This window comes from Mauremys reevesii, linkage group 2 (genome assembly GCF_016161935.1).
Source record: "Mauremys reevesii isolate NIE-2019 linkage group 2, ASM1616193v1, whole genome shotgun sequence".
NCBI classification, from domain to species: Eukaryota; Metazoa; Chordata; order Testudines; family Geoemydidae; genus Mauremys; species Mauremys reevesii.
Genome location: NC_052624.1, coordinates 155,921,987 through 155,944,183, shown reverse-complemented (window position 1 = coordinate 155,944,183; position 22,197 = coordinate 155,921,987). Strand labels below are relative to the sequence as shown.

Below are 22,197 nucleotides of genomic sequence, written 5' to 3'. Positions count from 1 at the left end.
GACACAAAGGGTCTCTGCCAGTCTGTTTTGGGGAAAAATTCCTTCCCAACGCCAAATATAGCAATTGGACCCTGAGCATGTGTGCAAGACCCACCAGGCAGAGAATGGCAGATATGGTTTCAGAATTGAGAATGCTTTGTGGGACTCCACTTGTCACTTGCAGTAGTTCCTGTGGGAAAGTCATTCTGATGGGATGGGGTAGAAGGCTATCTCTGACTAGAGTCTTGTTGGGAGAGTAACTATGGTATCTCCTTTCCTTTGTGTGGCTGTGACCCTAGGAACCCTTCAGTGCCAACTGCCAAAGTGTTTACTGTTCTATAACAGCAACTCTTATCAGGCCTGACAAACTCTCTATCCTAACACACTGCTTTCATAGTATGTGTGAGGTGCCAAATGGAAGCTTGCATCCGACAGATCCTCGTAATAGTTGTGTGATATATATACAGGTGATATTTAAGAAGTTGTGTGTACGTACTGAAAATGTTTTAGAATCTGTGTCCCAGGCAGGGTTGGCAAGTGGGTTTTGCCAGACAAGGGATGTGGAATCACCTATCTCGTTTATTTATATGTAAATCAAACATTGTAAAGCCTAGCACAAAGGAGGCGCCATTTACATGTGAGAATCAACAGGAAAAACAGGTGGGGGGGGGAATGCGAAATAAACTTGTGTGGGGAGACACTTTGGTGCCAGCACACCAGGAAGGAAACCCTAGGCAGTCTTTCTGACTCTAGGGTATAAGAAAGAGGCACAAGGCTCACTCTTTTATCCTGCACTTGAGCAGGTGACCCTGCAGTGCAGTTGTATCAATGAAAACAGGATCTCAACCAACCTTGGTTGAAATGCTGCAAGAAAGGGCGTAGGTGAGAAATTGCTTTAGACAAGGTTAGCCTGTTAAAGTTCAGTCTTAGTCTAGTACAAGCATTTCATACTTTTGTTTTACTTGTAACCCATTGTTCTTATCTGTGCTCACTGCGCCTTAAATCTTTCCCTTTGTAACTAAACTTGCATTTGTTTTTACTATACATAGATTACAGTGCTGTATTGTTATATTAGAGCTGATACTCAGCTGAATCAAACAAGCTGGTGTGTATATACTATTCCCTTGGGAGTAGCAATTACTGAGAGTGTCCGGTGACAGGGGCTGGACGCTAAACAGGGGTGCTTTCAGGGTGGTTCGTGGGCTAGAGTGCACCTGTTAACCTGCAAGGCTGAGTAAGGGCTTGCAAAGCCCTGAGAAGAGTGTTTGTGTGGCTGAAGGACTGACATCCAGCTACCAGGCACAAGACTCTGTCACGCTGGCTGTAGGAGGGGATAGCAAGGTGACTTGCAGTCTGGGGTCCCTGAGAAAGCATGTCATTGGTGCTTTAACAAGCCAGAGTTAATCGACTTCTCCTTTCTCACCAGACAACGGAATGCCCTGATGTTGGGGGGGGGGGGGGGGGCTGTCATGAGGAATGGTCCTTAAACCTTTCAGCAGTTCTTGCCAGACGTGTTCTTTCAAAAGACTGAACCCCTCTTCTGATACAAAATAACACACTTTTGTGTGGGAAGAAACAGTTCTACATAAATACCCACCCACAATGTCATATCTCTAGAACCTCTGAACCCTTGGTGTATTGTACTGTATTATGACTAGTCTGTCAAAAAAGACATGAATAAAAGATCAGTTATGCCTGTCTGGATACCATAACTGCATTTCCATACTTTCCAACATGGTGATTGTTCCCTGTGTTTCGGTGTAAGCTTTGTAAAGAGACTTTTTCTAATACAGATTCACAACCTTATGTCCAGCTTAGCGGTCTCTTTGTCTAGGAATTTCCTGATTTTTATTTTTATTTTTTGTCTTGCAGGGAACTATGTGCTCAACTACCTTGCCACCAGGCCAAAGTTGGCAACTTTTGTAACGCAAGCACTAATTCAGTTATATGCCAGGATCACAAAGTTGGGCTGGTTTGACTGTCAGAAGGATGAATATGTCTTCAGAAATGTGATCACAGATGTCACAAGGTTTTTACAGGTCAGGGATACCTTTAAAAAACGGGGAGGAGGGTGGAGAACCAAAACCCGGTACAATTGGAGTGTTCTTGTTGTGCACAGTTGCCATATAATGCTCTGAGGGCAAGTGTGCAACTATTCCACTTCCGCTGCATTAGCTATTGCTACTCAAGAGCTCTGGTATTTATGGCCTGTCAAAGTTGATAAATCTAAAAATTGACCTGTCTTGATAACTCTCCCATGTGAGATTGTAAGCCCTTCAGGGTAGGGACACTCATTTTGATTTCTGTAGAGTGCCTGGAACTCATGGTGTGCTATAAGTTCTTAGCAATATGGCAGAACTTTAGGATTCCAAGTATATAATGAAAAGCAAGATGACTTCCCATTAAACTGAGGAGACATGTGCACCTCACCTCACCTCACTTGCAGCTTTGTGACAAATTTCTTGGTTTGTTTAAATACTGATCTTTTAGTATTAAGCCAGAACCATTAGGGCCTTCAATTTTGAATTTGGACCCTTTAGTATGAGAAAACTATCAATCAGTTTGGGTGCATCTTTTTTTAGGTCATTAATTTTGGCTGTACCGACCTCGAGAGCCTTTAAAATTCTAACGTGCAGTGCCAGAGAGGAGAATGGGTTCCCTGGGCAGCCATCAGAGTAATACCGCTAAGAAAAGAGACTAAGCATGGGGGAACCTCTCATTGCTCTGACTGGCCAACATAGCTTCAGTAAAGAAGTGGAAAAAGACTGGCTACAACTCATTGGCTGCAGAGTGCAAGATATGAGTTGGGGGTGTGCCAGAGGAAGGTTTTAAAAGTATGTTTGTGACCTGGGGGGGTTGGTTATAGAAGATCTTCATAGATATTATGTGGGACATCGTGGCTAGACATATCTGTAGAAACATCCCATCCCATAACATGATTATTAGCAGATATTTACACTGGGGTCTCAGGGTGCTATTGCAATCAGAATCAGAGACCCATTGGGCTAGAAGCCGTATAAACACAGTCAAAAGACAGTCCCTGCCCACAAGAGCGTAGCTTTACAGGCAGAAGACTGAACTTTTTCAGCAGATGACCCCAAACTGTGGGACTCTTTTCCCGAGGAGGCTAGCATGGCATAAAATCACACTGTTCTCACAACACTCCACTTCATTTTTTTTTTAATTTAACGTTTTTAACAACTTAACTTCCACAAGTTAGAAGAAGAAGATGGAAGAGTAGTAGTAGATAATCCCAGAGTCCATGACTGCAGTGGGAGAAGAGGAAAGAACTAAAGTGGGACTTTTGTATTGTGATGGTGGGATTTATTTATTTGGCTAGGCAGTTGAATAGTATGATGAGCGTGGGGATCTCTGCACTTAAAAACTGCTGCAGAACAGTAAAATTCAAGAAGTGCTATCTAGAAAATATTAAACTGCTGGAGGATTACACCTTTCCATAAACAGCTCAAATGATTTCTAGCTTTTTGAGACAATCCTGTTGCTTTTCACTCAATTCTCAACTCAGTCTCCTGAGACATGTTGAAGTCTGTATTTGGTTTTAGGTCATGGGTTCAGCAAAGATTCCTGGCTATAGACACATAGTATCATGTTAATGCTTGAGACCATTGTTCAAAACAGAGGCCTGTGATCGTAGCCTCTTCCCCACTAAGACTGCAGCATGTTTTGATTCCTGCAAAGGGGATGAACTTAGACTCGGATCAGAGAAGAAATTGGGACAATTAGTGCAGGCGGGTGCAAACCAAACTGGAGCTGGAGAAGGGAACCCCATCCAGTTACAGGAAGGGAACTCCTTGTGGCAAAAGAGGAGACCAGGGTAGCTCTTATGTGAAGTTAGTTGGTATGTAAAGTCTCATTCCCAGTGAGCAGGTGTTTTGTATCAAGACTGTCAACAATGTGTCAGTCTACAAAAGAGAAGCCAAAGACTGTAAGGGCCACGGAGAATGAACTGTCTTGACTGCTAGAGGTGGGGCCTCATTGTCTGGAGTGAGATATTGATTGGGTGGGGGTTGGGGAAAATTTAACTGCCACTTCTCATGCTGCACAAGTTCTGTGGCTCTAAGACTTCCATTTTCAGAGCTGTACATTGGCAGCTTTCATGATCACTAAGGTCCCAGTCCTGCAAAGATTTATGCACTTACTTACCTTTACCATTGATTTCAGTGGAACGAAGTACTTAAAATTAAGCACACATGTAAATCTTTGAATATGGGATAAGTAGGCACCAAAAATGTGATTTAGAATAGATAGATGAGCCATTAAATAACATATGTGTTTTTGTTTGAGCATTCCATAGAAATTGTTAGCTGCAGAGAAGTCTGGCAAACGTATCAAATAGTAAATAATATGAATAGTGTGGTGGGTTTTTTTTTATGCATCTAAATATAGAACTCCTGGTTTTTTTTAAAACATTGTGCTTAAACATTTTCCAGTCACTGTTCTACGAGGACATGGTATATCTAGCCAAATATATCTGATTTACGGTGCGCAAGTACTTCCTTCTTCATGGCAGAAGGATTTCAGAATTACATTGAAAACTGGTGAGGACAACTTGACACTGCTAATTTCTCCTCTTCTCCCCTCCAATCTCTCTCATCAGGATAGCGTAGAACACTGCATCATAGGAGTGACAATCCTGTCTCAGCTAACGAATGAAATTAATCAAGTAAGTGCTACAGCCTTCTTCAGTGAAGTAAGTGTCCAATTTTCTCATTTGTATTGTTCTCTGTTGTGTGTGTGCGCTGATTTCTATTTTTTCATGCTATCATACGCTTTTGCGGTAAGATATTGATATTTCCACTGATCTAAGGATTTCTTTGCCATCTCCTGCTCTTTTAGCATCTCTCATCTTCCCCAGTACCTGGATGTAATGCTCCATGATAAAAATGAAGCAACACTAATATAGCAAATGGGTTCATGCCCAGTACTATCTTGCCTGTGAAGATAAAGCCCCACAGCATGAATTAGCAAAGCGTCATTAGCATCTTTTGTCCTCCATTCCTATACATACTTCTAACTTTATGCAGTTTCATTTTTAAAAAAATTCATAACTTTTTTTGCATTGTCAATCATTACAATAACTTCATGGGGATGTAAATATAGAGTATAATCATAGCAAATCTGGTAAATATTTATTTTGAATTTCTTTTCCGAATACATAGCATGTTACATGTTCAGTACTCCTTACAAATACTGACTGATCCTATTTCGTGCACTTTTGGTTTTGTTTTGGGTTTTGTGGGAGGCGCTGACAGGGCAAAAAGGGACACAGGTTAAGTAACTTGACCAAGCCTACATTTGAGTCAGTGGCATAAGCAGGACTAGGACTCAGGATTTCTTGTCTTTCAGTCCCATGGTCCGATTTCTGCTAGATCTTGCTTCCTCTCTGGTATTTATTTGAAAAACTGGGACTAGAGACATTAATTGGTCACATCTTAGCATGAAGGAAATAATCATACACTCCTAAAGCCCAATTTATTTTCTAGTTATGACTCCTTCAGACAGATTTTAATAGTGCATTTCAGACTGCCACCAGTGACCCCAAGGAGCAATTTTTCTTGAGGACCCTTTTAGTTTAGATGATAGATTATCTAGACTTTTGCTGAAAGGACCAATACTAATTAGTTTTGTTTTAGCCTTTTAAGTTTTCATTAATATGGAAACTAACTTTGCTTTTGCTAATACATGTGCAAACACTTGAAAATAACCCAGGCTTTGAAACTCTACCATAGCATTGAATAACTTAATTTAAAATGATTGTTTGCAGTCTGTTAGGTACAGGGAATACTTTCCTATTTTGGTGTCTAAAGCTGTGCAAAGCACTCCCAGCTCACACTGAAGTAAGTGAAGTTAAGCGTCTCTAAAAATTGGGACACTTTTTGTTGAGGAGCCTGCAAGCTCCCACCCTGCTCTGAACAGAGAATCTATTCCCACCCATTGTGTTAATCCAGACTTACCTCACTTCTTGGGATTTGGCTTCAGTGATTACTCAGACAACAAAGTAACTGTAAACCTGTGGCTGGACTTTCTCCTCAGCCTTGGATGCTTCTGTAGTTTCCCTGCAGGAGACCTCTCTGTCCCAGACCTTAGTTCCCTGTGCCCAGAGAACCACTCCCGCCTCCCTAATATCAAGGGCAAAACTAACAAGCCAGCAAGACACAGTGAATCAGTATATATTGATCAGCATCTCCCTGCAGGGTTTGAATACCTAACAGGAGACAAGATAAACAGAAAAGTTCTGTTGCCAGTTGTTTCCTAAATCCATATTTAAGTGCCTCGCTGTAAGCAACAATGTCAGAAAATTTTGTCCATGATTCATGAATCTCTTGTTTAAATACGTGAGAGGAGAATTCTACCACAAAATATTACACCTCTACCCCGATATAACGCGACCCGATATAACACAAATTTGGATATAACACGGTAAAACAGCGCTCCGGGGAGGCGAGGCTGCGCGCTCCCACGGATCAAAGCAAGTTCAATATAACGCGGTTTCACCTATAACACGGTAAGATTTTTTGGCTCCTGAGGACAGCGTTATATTGGGGTAGAGGTGTATCTAAATACATTTTGGGTTAAAGACATCCTCTTAAAATTGCCACCACTTGTATTGCTAAAAGCACGCTCACTTGCTAGCAGTCACTGTGTTGGTATGCGGCAAATATAGTGGATGGTGATTTTCTTGGGGGTTTCATAACTATGTGAATTTCAGATTCATTACCATGTAATTTGTATGGGTCTTTTTTCTTAAAGTGAATTTTTGGTCACTTTTGTGTGTAAAAATATCTACACTAATGTAGCATGTTTTGTCCCAAAGAGCTGTACAAACAATACACATACTGAAATACTGCCTTCTCTAGTATGGGGAGAGTAGCAGCCAACTGGCTTGTAGCATGTGGCACAATGCTGGAGAGCTGGGAAACTTACCAGCAACAGTGAAGCAAATCCTGACTCTTGCAAAAAATGCATGAGATCAGCAATGGGCATGTAGAGAATACAGGATGCCTGTTTTCCAGACCTCATCTAATAGATAACTGATGGGGGAGAGACGAGAGGAATATCCATTTAGTGGTTAGGACACTACCCTGGGACAGGGGAGAGCTAGGTTCAGTTCTCTCCTCTTCCACAAACTTTGTGCCCTTGGGCGGGTGACTGACTCTCTCTCTGCCTCTGTTCCCCATCTGCACAATGGGGATAATGGCACTGCCCTGCCTCACGAGGGTGTTGAGGATAAATACAGTAAAGGTTGTGAGATGCTTGGATGCTACAGTAACGGGGGCCATAAAAGATGGATGGTGATAAGTAGTGTATATAAACGAGGGTAACAAGCAGCATTCTAGGAATGAAACTCTGAATGGAGAGGCAGTTTCAGGTTAATTATGTGTCAATGGTAGTCATTTAAGCCTTCTTTCCCTGTGTACAATGAGTGATCGTGAGGTTGGGGGTAAGAATGTTTTACTTGCACACCAAAAAGTAATTCACCATGGGCCACCAGGGGAATAAATCATTTATTTTAATCCAGCCTTGCAATATTCAGAATTTAAAAAAATCTCTAGTGACAATACTGTAGTTTACAAGATGATACATAGCATGCTGTCAACATCACCTGTATTATATTCAGAGTTTCGAGCACATTTCTCAAATTAATGTGTGGTTGTGGTATCCTATATCGAGCAGCATCCACTTACTTCTCCTCCTAACACACGTGGCATACTTAATTGTCATACAGCTACAAGTCACGTACATGAGTTTAAAAACAAACGTGGGCAGATCCAAAGTTATGCACACCAATGCTTAGGGCTTCTTGTAATTTTCTGTTCATCCATGTATCTTGTCACTTGGCTCTCACCGTGACTGTGATTCGCTGGTGGTAGAGGACTCTGCATCTGGCCAGCACTTTCATATATGGGAGTGGAAAGAGTAATGAGCTATCAGGAATGATTTAGTGGATCTAGTTTAAGTAAATCAAGAATTGTTACCCAAACTAGATATTGGGGACTTCTGAAAATGTTACCTACATTCCATTTTCAGAAATTATTTAGACGTTAACAGCTTAAATTGTTTTTGAAAATGGGCTTTAGCCTCCTAAATCACCTGAGTGCTGTTGAAAATGTTATCCTTAATCCTGCTTTAAAACCAGCTCAAGTAAACTTGGTTTTTTTGCTTGAGATGAAACTGTGTGTTTAAGCAGTTTAGGAACATTGTTCTAACGTAGTACCCTAGACAGGTAATATAGTTTTATCAGCAGCTCAATAAAAACTTAATGGCAGTACAGGAACCATTATTTTATGTTAATAGAATGTAATACAATGGAGAACGTCCCTTCAGTTTAATCAACTGATGCAATGCAATTATGGGGGAGGAAAGCCTTGGCGTGCCACTAATGTTTTATTAGCAACATTCCTGTGAATTCTATTTGCCTTGTTTCCTTCCTATAAACTAGTTCTAAAAGTTGCTTGTCTCTCTATCCAGGCGGACACCACCCATCCCCTGACCAAGCACAGGAAAATAGCCTCTTCATTCCGAGACTCGTCTTTATTTGATATCTTCACACTTTCGTGTAACTTACTGAAACAGGTAGGGAGACTGCAGTTCTTGTCAAATGCCTTTATCAAACTTGGGCGTAAAGTCCTTCCTGCTGTAACTCCATTGAAACTAGTCCTTTCTTTCTAGATTTGGCCGCTTTTCCGCACATCTGCCTTTAAGGAGATTTTCTGATTAGATTCCTACCTTTCACTTCATAACAGCTCAGTACTGCAAAAGTGCTTAGCTGTTCATTTACAGGCAAGGTTATAGGAAAATCAGGCTGTTCTGTTAGGTAAGTCAGGCCCTGATTTAGGTTTTGTGTATTCACTTTCTTTAATACAAACCTAAGATAGAAATGTCATGATCTTTTTAAAAATTTCAAATGAAAACACCTCGGATAGCTTATTTCCCCCATTCCATACCAGGAGAACTATTCCTATATAAAGTACTGTTATAGTGATCTAATTGCGTTCCCACTAGGGGAATTTTACCACCTTTACTATACCGGTATAATTAAAGCAGGTACAACATTCTAATATAGACAAGGCCTTTGTCTGGGTTGTTGGGTATTGTCAAAATTCCTTGGTGCTGCTGAGCAGCTGCACAAAAGGAAGGTTAATGGCCCTGCCACCTTTCCCAGTCCATGCAGTCTGAAGGGAGCCTTGAATTAGTGGTTTCCCAGGTATAAAGTGAGGAAGGAAAAGGTGCACAGGTGTGTGCAGTTTGGTGTGAATTCTAGAGGCAGAGACCCAAGGCGAGTGCTTTTTGCAATAGGGCACCAGTGCCTTCCCAAAGGTTTTTCTGCAAGAGAAAGTTGCCTTATGCAGTTTGTTACCACCTCAATTCAAGAACACAGCAATTGTGTATGTTTTTGTAAGAGAAGAAATTACACTGATAAAATCCTGACTCCACACCTGGTTTCTGTTCCAAACAAGAAATGGATCTGCAGGGTCCCCAGATCCACTCAAAGTGGCAACATCACGTTGGACTGTCATCACAGCTAGTGTTGTGCCAGTGTGTGAAAATCAGGAAATGACACTGAATAGAAACAGTGTGAAATTCCAGTTTAGTTTTACTCTTCAAATCGAGTGAAGTATTAAAGTAAACAAATTGCATAAAGGGTGAAAAGCAAGTTTCGCTTGGAAAAACCATTCAGACTGAATAATCTCTGGTTGTGCTAGTCATACAAGTAAAGAGTTGGGTTTGACAAGATTTGTGTCTCTTGCCTTTGTCCTCTCTAATGTTACCATGGACTCATAACTAAAACTAAAATGTTTCCTAGAACTTTCTTGCATGTGCCATATGCCTGCGTGATTTATTTGTGATTTGGCGCTCAAGGTGAAATGAAACTTGGAGGCTTGAATGACGTGACTCATTGGGGGGATAGCCTCCAGTTTTATGTCTTTACCTCTTAATCATCCTGCTTTTGTTTCTCAGGATGCCACAATTTCAAGGACAAATTGTGATGTTTTCTGTTGTCCCATTTAATGTCCTTATTTTCCTGTCACTAACGCCCACTACCCCAGTTACTCCTTTATCTGTTTGGCAGCTTGCACAAGCTTCTGTGTATAAAACCAGATGTTTCCAAGGTGATCCTCCAATTACTCTAGTTGTTTTCCCTTGGAGAGAGCAAGGGATTGGGCTGCTAGGAACTAATGATTATGTCTATATCACTGTCATAAAACAGTGCAATTAGGCAGTCATTTAAGAACAATGCCGTCTGGTAGACATTCTGGAGTGGTTGTGGCAGACAATTCCAACAATCAGTGAACCAGTATACTGGGTCCCATTGCAACTGCCCAGATCAGTCTGTGGCAGATTTAGGGTAGAAGTTGTTTAGTTGCTCTATGAAAAGCATAGAGCAACTGTGCAAAGCGCAGGCCTTCTGGCTTGTCTCCAGACCCATGTGCTGCTATAAAACAGCTATGAGCTGATCTAGCATCACAAACCCACTAATCACCTTGTGTTGCTTCAGAATCCTTCTGTCTAGTCCTAGAGCTTTGACTCTGGAGTAGGGTTTATCCAGATCGTTTGCACAACAAAGGGAATGCACTTGTTTCCCTACTGGAGGGCGTGGTGGAGTAACAGGAGACTCTGCTGCTAAATGCATGTCAAGCAGATAGTGTTTTCCTGTGTTCTACCCAACTGAGAATTTCCTAATCTGATGGATCTTCCAGAATAATTACTGGCTGGCAAGCATTGCTGCTCTTTTATTGCACAAGGAGAACTGAGTGAAAAGGAAGCACTGTCCACCCTTTTTATGTAAGGACTAAAAAGCCAAATACAGATTCTTTGTTGTAAAAGTGTGGGGCACCAGGGATATTTAGGGTGTTGTCTCAGCCTTGACATGAAGGTGGCATGTGATACCTACAGATGTCACCGCCTGTTGAAAAGGAATTCTGCTCCTGCCTCAGTCACTGTTCTTTTTATCCACTGTGTTCTGTAGGCTTCGGGGAAGAACCTGAACTTGAATGATGAAAGCCAGCACGGCCTGCTCATGCAGCTACTCAAGCTCACACACAACTGCCTGAACTTTGATTTCATTGGCACATCAACAGATGAGTCCTCAGATGATCTCTGCACAGTGCAGATTCCAACCAGTTGGAGATCAGGTAATGCTCCAGGTGGGAGGGGGAAGCAGGCTTATCTTCTTCAGTGTGCCAGATGAAAATACGCTGGCTGGCCAGCCAAGGCTCTGTCCACAGTATATAAATAGACCTTTGTGTCAGGGAACCAGGTGTACAGCCCGTTGTCCCCTAACCTGAGTACAGGTGTGATTCATGTTGCTAGTATCGCTGGCCCAAAACCACACAAGCACCCTTCCTCCTGGCCCCTCAGTCCTACACTGTGAACTTCAGAAATCACAAATTTGGCTTACGTGGACAGCTCAATTTTTTTTCAGTACACTTCTGGTAGAAGGGAAGAAAATAAGCTAGAAAGGAGCCCTGTCAGTTCTGAAATCCAGACCTTCTCTCATGCCACTCACCTTCAAAATGGGATTCCCTAACTAGGCAATTGTTAAGACAATGTTGCAGTATTTGGCAGTACTTCTGCACTTGTCACTTAAGGATGTAATGGTTGTACTACGTCAGAACAATGGTCTATCTAGCATAGTATCTTGTCTCTGATAGTGGCCAGTGCCAGATGCTTTGGGTGATAACGTGCCCTGTCATCCAGTCCCAGCTTCTGGCAGGGGTGGTTAGGGACACCTGGAGTACAGCATCCATCCTTGACATCCTCATGGCCCTTAGCGGTCATTCTGCAGTCACAGATTGCTTCATTTAAATGCCCTGCTATATTTCTTCAGCTTAATGTGTATATTCTGGAAGAGGAGGCTCTAGAGTATAGCACTATAATTCTTTGAAAACATTTGTATCATGTAATCTTTTCTAGCACAAAGAGTGTGCATGCCCTTGTAATTTTGCGCAGAGAAGCATAAGTGTCTTTGTAAACAAAGAACTGCACAGAATGCAATAATGCAGATGTCCACAGTAAGGTGCTCCTTTCTGTCTGTTTCAGCATTCTTGGATTCCTCGACCCTACAGTTGTTTTTTGACCTGTATCATTCCATCCCTCCATCGTTTTCACCTCTGGTGAGTTCAGAGTTCATGGTTCTTATGACACCTAATATCAGAAAGCATTTACAGCACCGGGAGAGCCATATCTAAGGACTTCATTGGTATATGGGCCTGAGATAATGGCCTTTTGATTAAAATGATGTAGAATACATTCAGAACAGTTGCTTATTTTGCTAATATAGTATTATCCCATAAAGACCAAAGGGAGGCTGTGCCAAGCTCCTTAGTGTTGATAGTTTCGGTACCTCCAGTGTTTTTGTCTGCCCTTCTTTTGCCCCTTCCGTTTGAGAATCTCAAAGTGCTCTAAGTGAATGAAGCCTCCCAACTGCCCGTGAGGGAGCTAGGTGATGGTATGCCCATTTTGTAGTCTGGGAAAGCTAAGCAGAGAGTTGAAATGACTTGCCCAAAATCACACAGCAAGTCCAGGGCAAATCTGGGAGTACAACCCAAGAGCCTGACCCCTAGTCCCATTCTCTATCCACTAGACAAGACAGTGTTCCCACAAGGTGAAAGGGCTAATAGCATCAGCCCAAGTAAAGGATTCACGTGATTGGATGTTTTCTTTTAAAATACTGTCTGCCTACCAGCAACCAGGTGATCCAATAACTCTGTCAGTGCATGGAGTTGCTCACTCTGGCTGGACACTGTGCATAAAGCATTCAAATCCAGGAAACGTCTCTCACACTGGCTCAGTCAGCAAGAGTCACACGCTAAGATGTTTCGCAGTTGGAAGTTGCTCTGATCTGTGAGCATCTGTGATATGGTAGGAAGCAGAATCTGCAAATGCACTTCAGGTGCTGTTCAGGAAGAAACCCGGCAAAGCATTAAACATCTTTGCTCCAGAAACCTTAAAAATTAGTTATCAACAAGGCTGGTCATTACAGGCAAAGGAAGGAAGGGAGGGGAGAAACGTACATAGTTTCCCTATTGGTAGATTGTTTCCCTTAAAAGCACTAAATATTTCAGCATGGGGTATAACTAGACCAGTTGCTTATATAGGCACTTAAATATTGTGGGCTAAATATTTTTCCTAGTTAACGTAGACGCATGCGGCAATGGAAACACTTCTTAACTCTGGCTGGAGAAGGGAGGATCTTTCTTCAAAAGGATGTTTCTAGGAGAGGTAGGACAGAGCTGGTCACTTCATTATATAGTGCTAGCCAAGTCTGAGATTTAAGCCTCAGTTATTCAAGAGAGTTTAAAAAGAAACACACTGTTAAGCAGAAATTTAAAACAATTAAGCCAGTAATTGCTCTGAGCTTTGATCATTAAAAGCGCGAGCTAGCAAGAATCAGAGGGGCTTTAACAGCAGAGCAGGTAGCTCTTAGACTGGTTGGGGGAATCGGGGCTCGCCTCAGTGCGAAGAGTCTATAATTAATTTGCTTCTAATGTTCATAATCCCATTCAGCAGTGTGGTAATGGATTCACTTGCATAACTGCATCCTTGGAATCTACCTTCAGCTTAAATGTAATAGAGGCTGAGATGGGAGCGCTATAACTTAAACAAATGTGTATCTTGCCATTCTGCCTTCTCTCATATTTTCCCTAGACCATGGTAAACTCTTGTATGGAGAGGCTGGCAGGCTTTCCTCCCACTGCCAGTATTTTTCAAGTCAAGTCATGTTTACACACAATGACAGATGACACGAGTCAGATGAGAGGGCACAACCTGCCTTTTTGCTTTCACCATTTGCGGAAATCTTTTTTCTCTGTCACCACATGACAACGCAGTGGAGACTGTAACATAGTAATGGAGTTTAAGGCTTGAAGGGCCTTCCTAAAGCTGGGTGTTCATTGAGCCCTGAAGCTGGAGAGAAGATCCCTGTATAATGTAGTCTCTTAATCCCTGCTGCTTGTTTCCACTGGATTTCTCCTATTTTTCTCTTTTCATAGAGAGAACATTTGGAGGTGGTTGTTTCGTTTTAAAACCATCCTTTTGAACTATAGCAACTGAGTTTGATTGCTAAGGAGTATGGTGAACACTTGAATGAACTACTCTGTCTGGAAAGGGAAACAACTCAAACCATTCCCTTCAGTTTGAATAAAGTCTTTCCACTTTATTCCTTTTGCTTCCTTTAGGTCTTGTCCTGCTTAGTCCAGATAGCTTCTGTCCGCAGATCCCTTTTTAACAATGCAGAGAGAGCAAAGTTCTTGTCTCATCTCGTTGATGGCGTTAAACGAATACTGGAAAACCCCCAGGTGAGCATATCAGAAGCCAGGTATTTCTTAGAGTACTCCCTGTCCAATTTACTGCATTTGCTTCCATAAACTACTCTTCTGTTAGGGAACCCTCTGACACACCCTGGCACTCCAGTATTCACCAGTGTCATGTAATTAGGATATGTTTTGTACAAAGGCTGCCTTGTGAGGTGGTATTCTGAATGTCTTGATCTGCTAGACATTAATATCTCATTGGATTGTATGTACCCCAGTTCCAGGTGGCACCCTGGGGGGAACCTGTCACACCCTCGTTACAAGAAAAATGTAGAGGAAGATGATGGGAGATCAGAGAAGAGCAACTAAAATGTTTAATGAACTAAATATGTAAAGTTCATTTAAGTGGGAGACTAAAAGGTAGAGGAGAGAACGGTCAGAGGTGAGGGTTTAAAAAGTGTAAACCCCAGGGATGGAAGAGAATTGTTTGGTATGGTATGTAGGGCTAGAACCAGACAAAGTGGGATGAAATTTAGGCTAAATATATGGTAAACTTCACAGCACTGAGATCAATAAGGCTTGGGAGACTAATGGTGGGGTTTACCCCACTATAGAACAGAGAGGTGAGACTTTCACTGGACAAAACTGCTGAAAATATGCTTAGGGGAACAATCTTGCACTGGCCAAGGAAGAAAGACTAGATGATTTTAATGTCTGTCTTTAATTTTTTTCCTCTAGTTTCCTGCTCCCAATCACTTAAATATCACTTCTCTGTGTTGGAAGAAGATTACTTTTCCTTTTATCAAGAATGAAACTTGAGTCTTGTGGTTTAAACCTTGTGTAATTTGCTACTGGGAATTAAGTGCGTTGCAGGCTGGTGTTTTGGATGCCAGACATTAGACGTGTTCCAAGGCCTTCCATAAATGATAGGGTTTTGTTTTAGCTAGTGATCTGTACTATGTGGCTTTGAGAGATCGTACTTTGCACTTGCATGTAAGGATCTCCGAGCAATTTAGAGGTGGGCAAACACTACCCCTTTTTTAGAAATCAGGGAGCTGAGGCACGGAGTGATAAAATAACTTGCCAAATCACGCAGTGAGTCAGTGGCAGAGCTGGGAATAAAAACCAGGTCTCCAACTCCCATTCCTATGCTCTAAAACACTAGACAGTGCTACCTGTCTCATGATTTGACATACAGTTTGTTCTCTTCCTCCCCAGAGTTTGTCAGACCCAAACAATTACCATGAGTTCTGCAGGTTGCTGGCTCGATTAAAAAGCAACTATCAACTGGGAGAGCTGGTGAAGGTGGAAAACTACCCTGAGGTCATCCGACTCATTGCCAACTTCACCGTGACCAGCCTACAGGTGGGAACTCATTGCATTTGGCCTTGTCGGTGCCTCTCAAAATGGAACAGTTCCACTCCTTGCATTTACTTTGTAGTAACTATGCCAATTTGTCAGGCCCAATGGCAAGAAGACTGCAGCATCCACACAGGCTTTGTAACAGGAGAGTCTGGCAGTGCAATATTGATCATACTATGAACTCTGGCTGAAAAACACGAGTGGAGCGTTGTAGTTACAGCTCTGACGTTTTTCCCATGTCCCATCAGTAGCAACTGCTGATTCAAGATTATTTTTGTGTAATGCATCAACACATTATTAAAATGTAGTTTAGAGGGTGGTTCTACTGCTAATACCATCAATATCATGCAGAGGTTGCCTCTGTGTTTTCTGCTGCTGTGCAGCATACAACTACATCTCTGTACAAAATAAAATGGTATTTTAAAAATTCTTCCATGATAGCTACTGCAAACTGGCAGGCTTGATCTGTAGACAGTTGGGGTGTATGTAGCTTTTAGAAATATCAAGTGTTGTTCAGATGACTTGTGAATTCAGGGGTTTAGTGGGAGGCAAACAGGAGCATTGGAATTTTACAGCTTAAGTTAGGATTGGGCGTGTTTGATAGAACAATAGAGATTTCTAAGAGCTCTGAATAAAACAGTTTAGGATATTAAAAAGCAGGAAAGCTGTGTGTGCATGGCCCCAGGTGAGGGACTAAATTGTATTACTGGTGCTTCATCAAACCAGAACTGTGTTGCTGTATTGCCTTTATGTAATGTAAATATCAGTAATTATGCATATTACTGTGCAGCTGTGTAACTTCCCTTTAGGACAGAATTGGTTTTCTTATGTAGGAGTCCAGCAGCAGTGGCTGGACCAGGCCACCCAAATGACTTCAAGAAAAACCTGTTTTAACCCAGGTCTCCAGAATTGGAAGTCTAGTGCAGCAGAGTTTGACAGTCCTTCTCTTGGGGCTTTCCCTGAGCTGTGGAAGGTGTATACCACTGAAGGGGCTGCATTAGAAAAGCTATGCATAGTGAGTCATGATAGAGATGGAGCTCAGCAGATGATGATTCTTGTACTGCCTGTATCCTTGCAATATCAGTGCATGTTTTCCTCACTACGCTACAATACTAAGATGAATGAGGAGAGAAAGCAGCAAGACTTAGGATTGAGGGAGGGCACCAAGGTTCTCTATCTAATCCTGCAAGCTTGTATTTTCAGACCTGCACTGGGAGCTGAAGGCTTCAGCTCAACTACATCTCATGAAAGTTATTTTGGAGTATCCCTGGCTCTTTTGCTGAACAGTTCTCTTCCTTAGGCACTCCTGGAATTTGGATGCTGACTTAAATTCAATGCTATATAGGAAAATGAAGCATCAAGGCATCCTGTATAAAGCCTCTGAATGTCTGCTCTCCTACGGCAAACCGTTCAAGACAAATGTGACATTCTGCAAGATCCTAAATTCACTGGCTTCCTTTCCTTTCTCTATCTTGGTACCTGTAGCACTGGGAGTTTGCACCGAACAGCGTACATTATCTGCTAAGCCTGTGGCAGCGGCTGGCAGCATCAGTGCCGTATGTTAAAGCCACAGAGCCTCATATGCTAGAAACATACACTCCAGAGGTCACAAAAGCTTACATCACATCCAGGCTGGAGTCTGTGCACATCATACTGAGGTAAGGGAAGCCTAGAGACGCATGAACACTTGTACCACAGTGCCTGCAGCACATAAGGGAAAATCTCGCAAGGGTCTTTGGTGTTAGATGTATAGGCAAATAGAGTATTGACTCTGGCCCCAGGATGTTTTGCTTTGGCTGTCAATGGAGTGTTTTGGTAGGGATGTCAGAATCAGATGTGCCACCCTTGTATGTTTTAATTAAAGTTAATTTATTAGATGGAAGAAAACCAAAATATGAAAGATGGAAAACACTAAAGCACAACGACAACCAGATGCCTTAATACTTGGCACTTCTTAAACACGTAAAGTGCTGTGTTCTAAAGCCCTGGACAAATATTGTGTTACGCCTGCAATAAGAACTTACTCATTGCAGGTTGTAATGGCCCTGCCAGTTCTGTTAGTTATTTCTGTGCCCATAAAACAAGAGGACACTAGTGATGATTGCTTGGTTGTATTACATCAGTCTGTGCAACGCTCCACCATGACGGCTACTAGAGGCAAAGGATCAGATGATGATCAGATATAAAGAATAGCCATGTGCCTAGGAGAGGTGTCTTCCATGCTGGAAATAAGCTTGTGTTATGGGTTAGGCTAGCACTGGTATTAAAGTTCCTTTATAATGCTGCTTCCTCCCTATGCAGAGACGGGTTGGAAGATCCACTAGACGACACTGGCCTTGTGCAACAGCAACTAGATCAGCTGTCCACCATTGGCCGGTGTGAGTATGAAAAGACCTGTGCTCTCCTCGTACAGCTCTTTGACCAGTCAGCCCAGACTTACCAGGAGCTACTACAGAGCGCCACCGCCAGCCCCATGGACATCGCAGTGCAGGAAGGTGAGTGCACTCCAAGAACAGTGGCCAGGGAGCCCTGACCAGCTTGCCCCTTCCAAAAACTACAGCTCCAGAAGCCCTGATAGTATCATATCAGGAGAGATCCAGTCCTACAAGTATTCCCTTGGGAACATGGGCATTCAGCCTGGTCTGTGCGCAGCTTTTGTACAGGTATAACTATTTCAGTTAGAGGGGTGGGGTTTTTACCTATTATAGTTACACAGGTATAACCCCTCGTCCCATTTGGGAATAAGTTACACCAATAGAAATGTATCCACACTGGGCGGGCCTTGGGCTGCTTTACTATGCTGCTTTACTATACTGCTGTAATTAAATCAGTACAACTTCAGATGGTTAGGGCTTGAGTATCTGTCATATGAGCCTTGTGTGCTTTCAGAAAATGAGTGCTCCTCTTTGCATATGCAATAATGTTTCCAAAAGTCTACAGAATCTGGTCTTGTATTAAAGGAATTTCCTGGGGTGAGGGTGATCTTAAGTTGTGAGCACACTGTAGCTTGAAATGATGCTTTGAAGCAAACAGACTACAGTTCTGATCCTGGAAATTGTACATAATTTCCACTAAGTGGAAAAACAAGTAACACTGGCGTAACGTTAGCTTCTTGATCCAGAGGAATAAAATATGCTCTTAAGAAATCTTTCTTCGTGAACCCTGGCTTTGCCAGAGGAAAAACCTGAAGAATCCCTTTCTCTCTACCCTGGGGCCAGTGAGTGTTTGTTTCTGATGTCATCTGTTGGCTTCAGGGCGCCTGACATGGCTCGTTTATATCATCGGGGCAGTGATTGGTGGCAGGGTTTCGTTCGCCAGCACAGATGAGCAGGATGCGATGGACGGCGAGTTGGTTTGTCGGTAGGAATGTTGAATGCTTTCTAGCTGCGCTATGTTCCGTTCTTGTGGCTGCATGGTAGTAATTCTCTTTGGGGCTTTAAGTGTTCTCCCTTCCCTCTTCTCTTTTCGCTAAAAATAACTGGATGGAACTGTCCCTCAAACAAAGACATTGATAACACTGGCTAGACCCACTGAGCAAACTTCTGTTGGGATTTGTCTAAACCTGGATGTCTGCATAGGTGTTTGGCAAGGGATCTAAATAAACATGGGGAACAGTATGTATGGGTGGAATTTTTCCTATTTTTAATGCCTACTGCAGAGTAGAACCCAGTGCATGCTGGTTCTTTTTAGGGAAAAGATGTTTTTTCTGATATCCCCCAAAGTGGCTTTGACAGTAAATATCATGAATATCGCAGTACCCTACAGCAGATGGAATTCTTATACAGGGTGGCACTGGTACATTTTTATAGTTTGTTTCAGAACTGTTTATGCCTTCTGTTAGCACAGTTACTGATTTATTTGGTATAGGTAATTAATATGCAGTTTATGGCTCTTAAACAACCCTAAGCTGAGCAAAATTCTGTGTAGAACATAGGCTAATTCTGCTTCTCCGGGATCAAGAGGACTGAATCTGAGAATTTATGGAAGGTGGCCATGTGATAACGTGTTAATGAGGAACTGTAAATCAGGCACTAGCTCCTCCTGCAGCTGGAGCATTACTGGAGGGAAGATATAAGACCTAAAACATTTTGTGCGGCCCTCCATTTATATTATACACAAGAGACTTTCTCATATTAGTCTGTTTACTTTGATCTTTTCTCTCCCTATTAGTTTTGGGCCACCTCGCAAAAAAGAGTTGACCTTTGCTTTGCCCCCCACCACGTGTTTATAACCTCAGTCAGCAAAACCGTTTCTTACCCCAATAGATCATTCATGGGCATTCTCCACAAGCCCCACGTGGCCATAACAAAAATCGGTGGGGGTGTGGAGGTGCCCCCTTAAATGCCTCTTCAGTCTTGTAACGAGAGCTGGAGGCTTCTGCTCAGGGGATAGCTCAGAGAATGTACTGAACCTTGGCATTTGATAAGCTCAGTAGGGGTGAAAATTCCCCTCTGTGTGGAGGGCAGGCACCAAGGCCTCTCCCTTTCCCCTCCCCACCCCCTGCCCATATCTTAAGTTGGACTTAAGTGGTGCATAGGCCTTCTGCTGGCTCCTCTGCATGGGTGGGTTGGGGACTTGACTCTTGGTCACCTTCTTTAGTTTAACGTAATGTCATTCCTGTGTTTCGATCACTCTTGGCCCACCACACCACCTCCTAGAGAGCAAAAAGGGTTCTCAGCCGTACGCAGCTTTGAAATGATACCAGCTGCCTGAAGTCACTTTTCTGCTCACCCTTGTCAGTGTTCAGGCAGGCTGGTATTTCTTGTCCTCCTGGAGTGGTTGGTAGATCTGTTGCTTCTTCTTTCCCTCCCTTCAGGGTATTGCAGTTGATGAACCTGACGGACTCTCGCCTGGCACAGGCTGGGAACGAGAAACTGGAGCTTGCCATGCTGAGCTTCTTTGAGCAGTTCCGAAAGATCTACATTGGAGACCAGGTGCAGAAATCCTCCAAGGTAATTCCCTCTACCATGCAGCCTTGAGGCATCGCTGGCTACCATGATGTCTTCACATCTTTTGGTATATGAGCTGCTCGATCTTAATCTGCTCTTGTCTTATAAGAAAAAGCTTATTAGAAACCCCCATCCTTCTTGCTTTCTACATACCCAGTCTGACAATTATAGCTTCAGCAGTGCAGCTTTGGCACTGCTTTTCAGTAAGATAATGTCTGATTAGGGCACTAACCTAGGACTTACGAGACCTGGGTTCATATCCCTGATCCACCGCAGGCTTCCTGTGTGACCTTGGGCAAGTCACTTAGCTTCTCTGTGCCTCAGTGCCCCATCTGTATAATGGGAGTTAATAGCCCTGCCCTACTTCTCAGGGATGGCGTGAGGGGGGAAATGCATTGGGATCTGAGTGCCTCTCAGTGTTTAGGGTAATGGGGAGTTCCCAAAAGCGGTGTTAGGTCTGGAGTGGAGTTTGGATACTTGGTTAAAACCTACTGGAATTTTTTCCAGACATTCTGAAAACCCCCCGGCCTTTGCGCTGAGGTGAAACATGACACATTGGCTGCCTAAAAGGGCAGTTTGTGCAGACAAGGAAAGGTTTGTGGAAGTGGGCCTTTCTCACTTTTCTCTCGCAAGATACACTGGATGTTAACACTGGTGTACTTGGAGCTTAAAGTAGCCCAGGAAAAGGGAATTGAGCGAAACTATGCCATCTTTATTCCAAAAACTGACTCTCAGCCATTCTGATAACCCATAATTAACTATCAGAGGGGTAGCCATGTTAGTCTGGATTTGTAAAAAGTGACAGTGTCCTGTGGCACCTTATAGACTAACAGATGTATTGGAGCATGAGCTTTCGTGGGTGAATACCCACTTCGTCGGATGCATAATTAACTATCGCCCAGGGACACAGATTGAAGCACCAGGGTGACACTCTTGCTTCTGAAGGTGCAGAGGGCTTAAGAGTGTTTGAGAGTGGGGCTAGATCACAGGGATATGAGTGCAGAGTTCATTGCTTCTTTGTACTCATAGCTGTCAGTAGAAGAACCACATTAGTATTGAGTTATGGGAATCCCCCTTCTCAGAAAGAAAGTGAATGCCCACACTTTGTATACAGCATCTGTAGCTGCTGTGAGCATGGCTGAGGAACTTCGCTAGAATGAAAAGGAGGATGGAAAATCGTACAGGTCAACAACATTTCTTCTCGTTTGACCTGTTACCCCACGTAGCATATCAGTCTGAGTTAGAATGTGAGTGCCTCAGGGCAGGAACCTTCTCTTGGTGGTCTTGAAAAGCATGGACTAGATAGATCCCTGGGTCAGTGCTGCATGGAGCGGGGAAGAAAATGAAAGAGCTATCATGCCACTTCATAAATGTGGGTCATGGATCAAACGCTCTCCATGCTTAACGGCTCGGAGGCCCTAGTGCTCAGGGAAACGAAATAGCTATTTTTAAACTTAGGCTGCATCCCCAGAAGAGCCCCACCCTCTTACCACAAAAGTATCACTAATTCCATTGGCTTCTTTTTAACTTGTGTTGCTCTCTTTTCCTTCCAGCTGTACCGCCGTCTCTCTGAGGTCCTGGGATTGAATGACGAAACCATGGTCCTGAGTGTCTTCATAGGGAAAATGTAA

The 22,197-nt window shown here is 42.9% G+C and overlaps 1 protein-coding gene across 2 annotated transcripts in view; it reads left to right on the top strand.

Moving 5' to 3' along the window:
* XPO7 (exportin 7) overlaps positions 1–22,197 on the top strand; it is an 83,227-nt gene that overhangs the window by 44,378 nt on the left and 16,652 nt on the right. Inside the window, exons 5-16 of one of the 2 annotated variants that reach the window (XM_039522579.1) lie at positions 1,852–2,018; positions 4,598–4,690; positions 8,470–8,574; positions 10,970–11,135; positions 12,043–12,116; positions 14,181–14,300; positions 15,474–15,620; positions 17,103–17,275; positions 17,919–18,112; positions 18,872–18,977; positions 20,434–20,569; positions 22,120–22,193. In XM_039522579.1, the coding sequence (XP_039378513.1) occupies positions 1,852–2,018; positions 4,598–4,690; positions 8,470–8,574; positions 10,970–11,135; positions 12,043–12,116; positions 14,181–14,300; positions 15,474–15,620; positions 17,103–17,275; positions 17,919–18,112; positions 18,872–18,977; positions 20,434–20,569; positions 22,120–22,193 (1,555 nt within the window). The remainder of the gene's footprint in view (positions 1–1,851; positions 2,019–4,597; positions 4,691–8,469; positions 8,575–10,969; positions 11,136–12,042; positions 12,117–14,180; positions 14,301–15,473; positions 15,621–17,102; positions 17,276–17,918; positions 18,113–18,871; positions 18,978–20,433; positions 20,570–22,119; positions 22,194–22,197) is intronic. The other variant, XM_039522580.1, reaches the window with a different exon arrangement.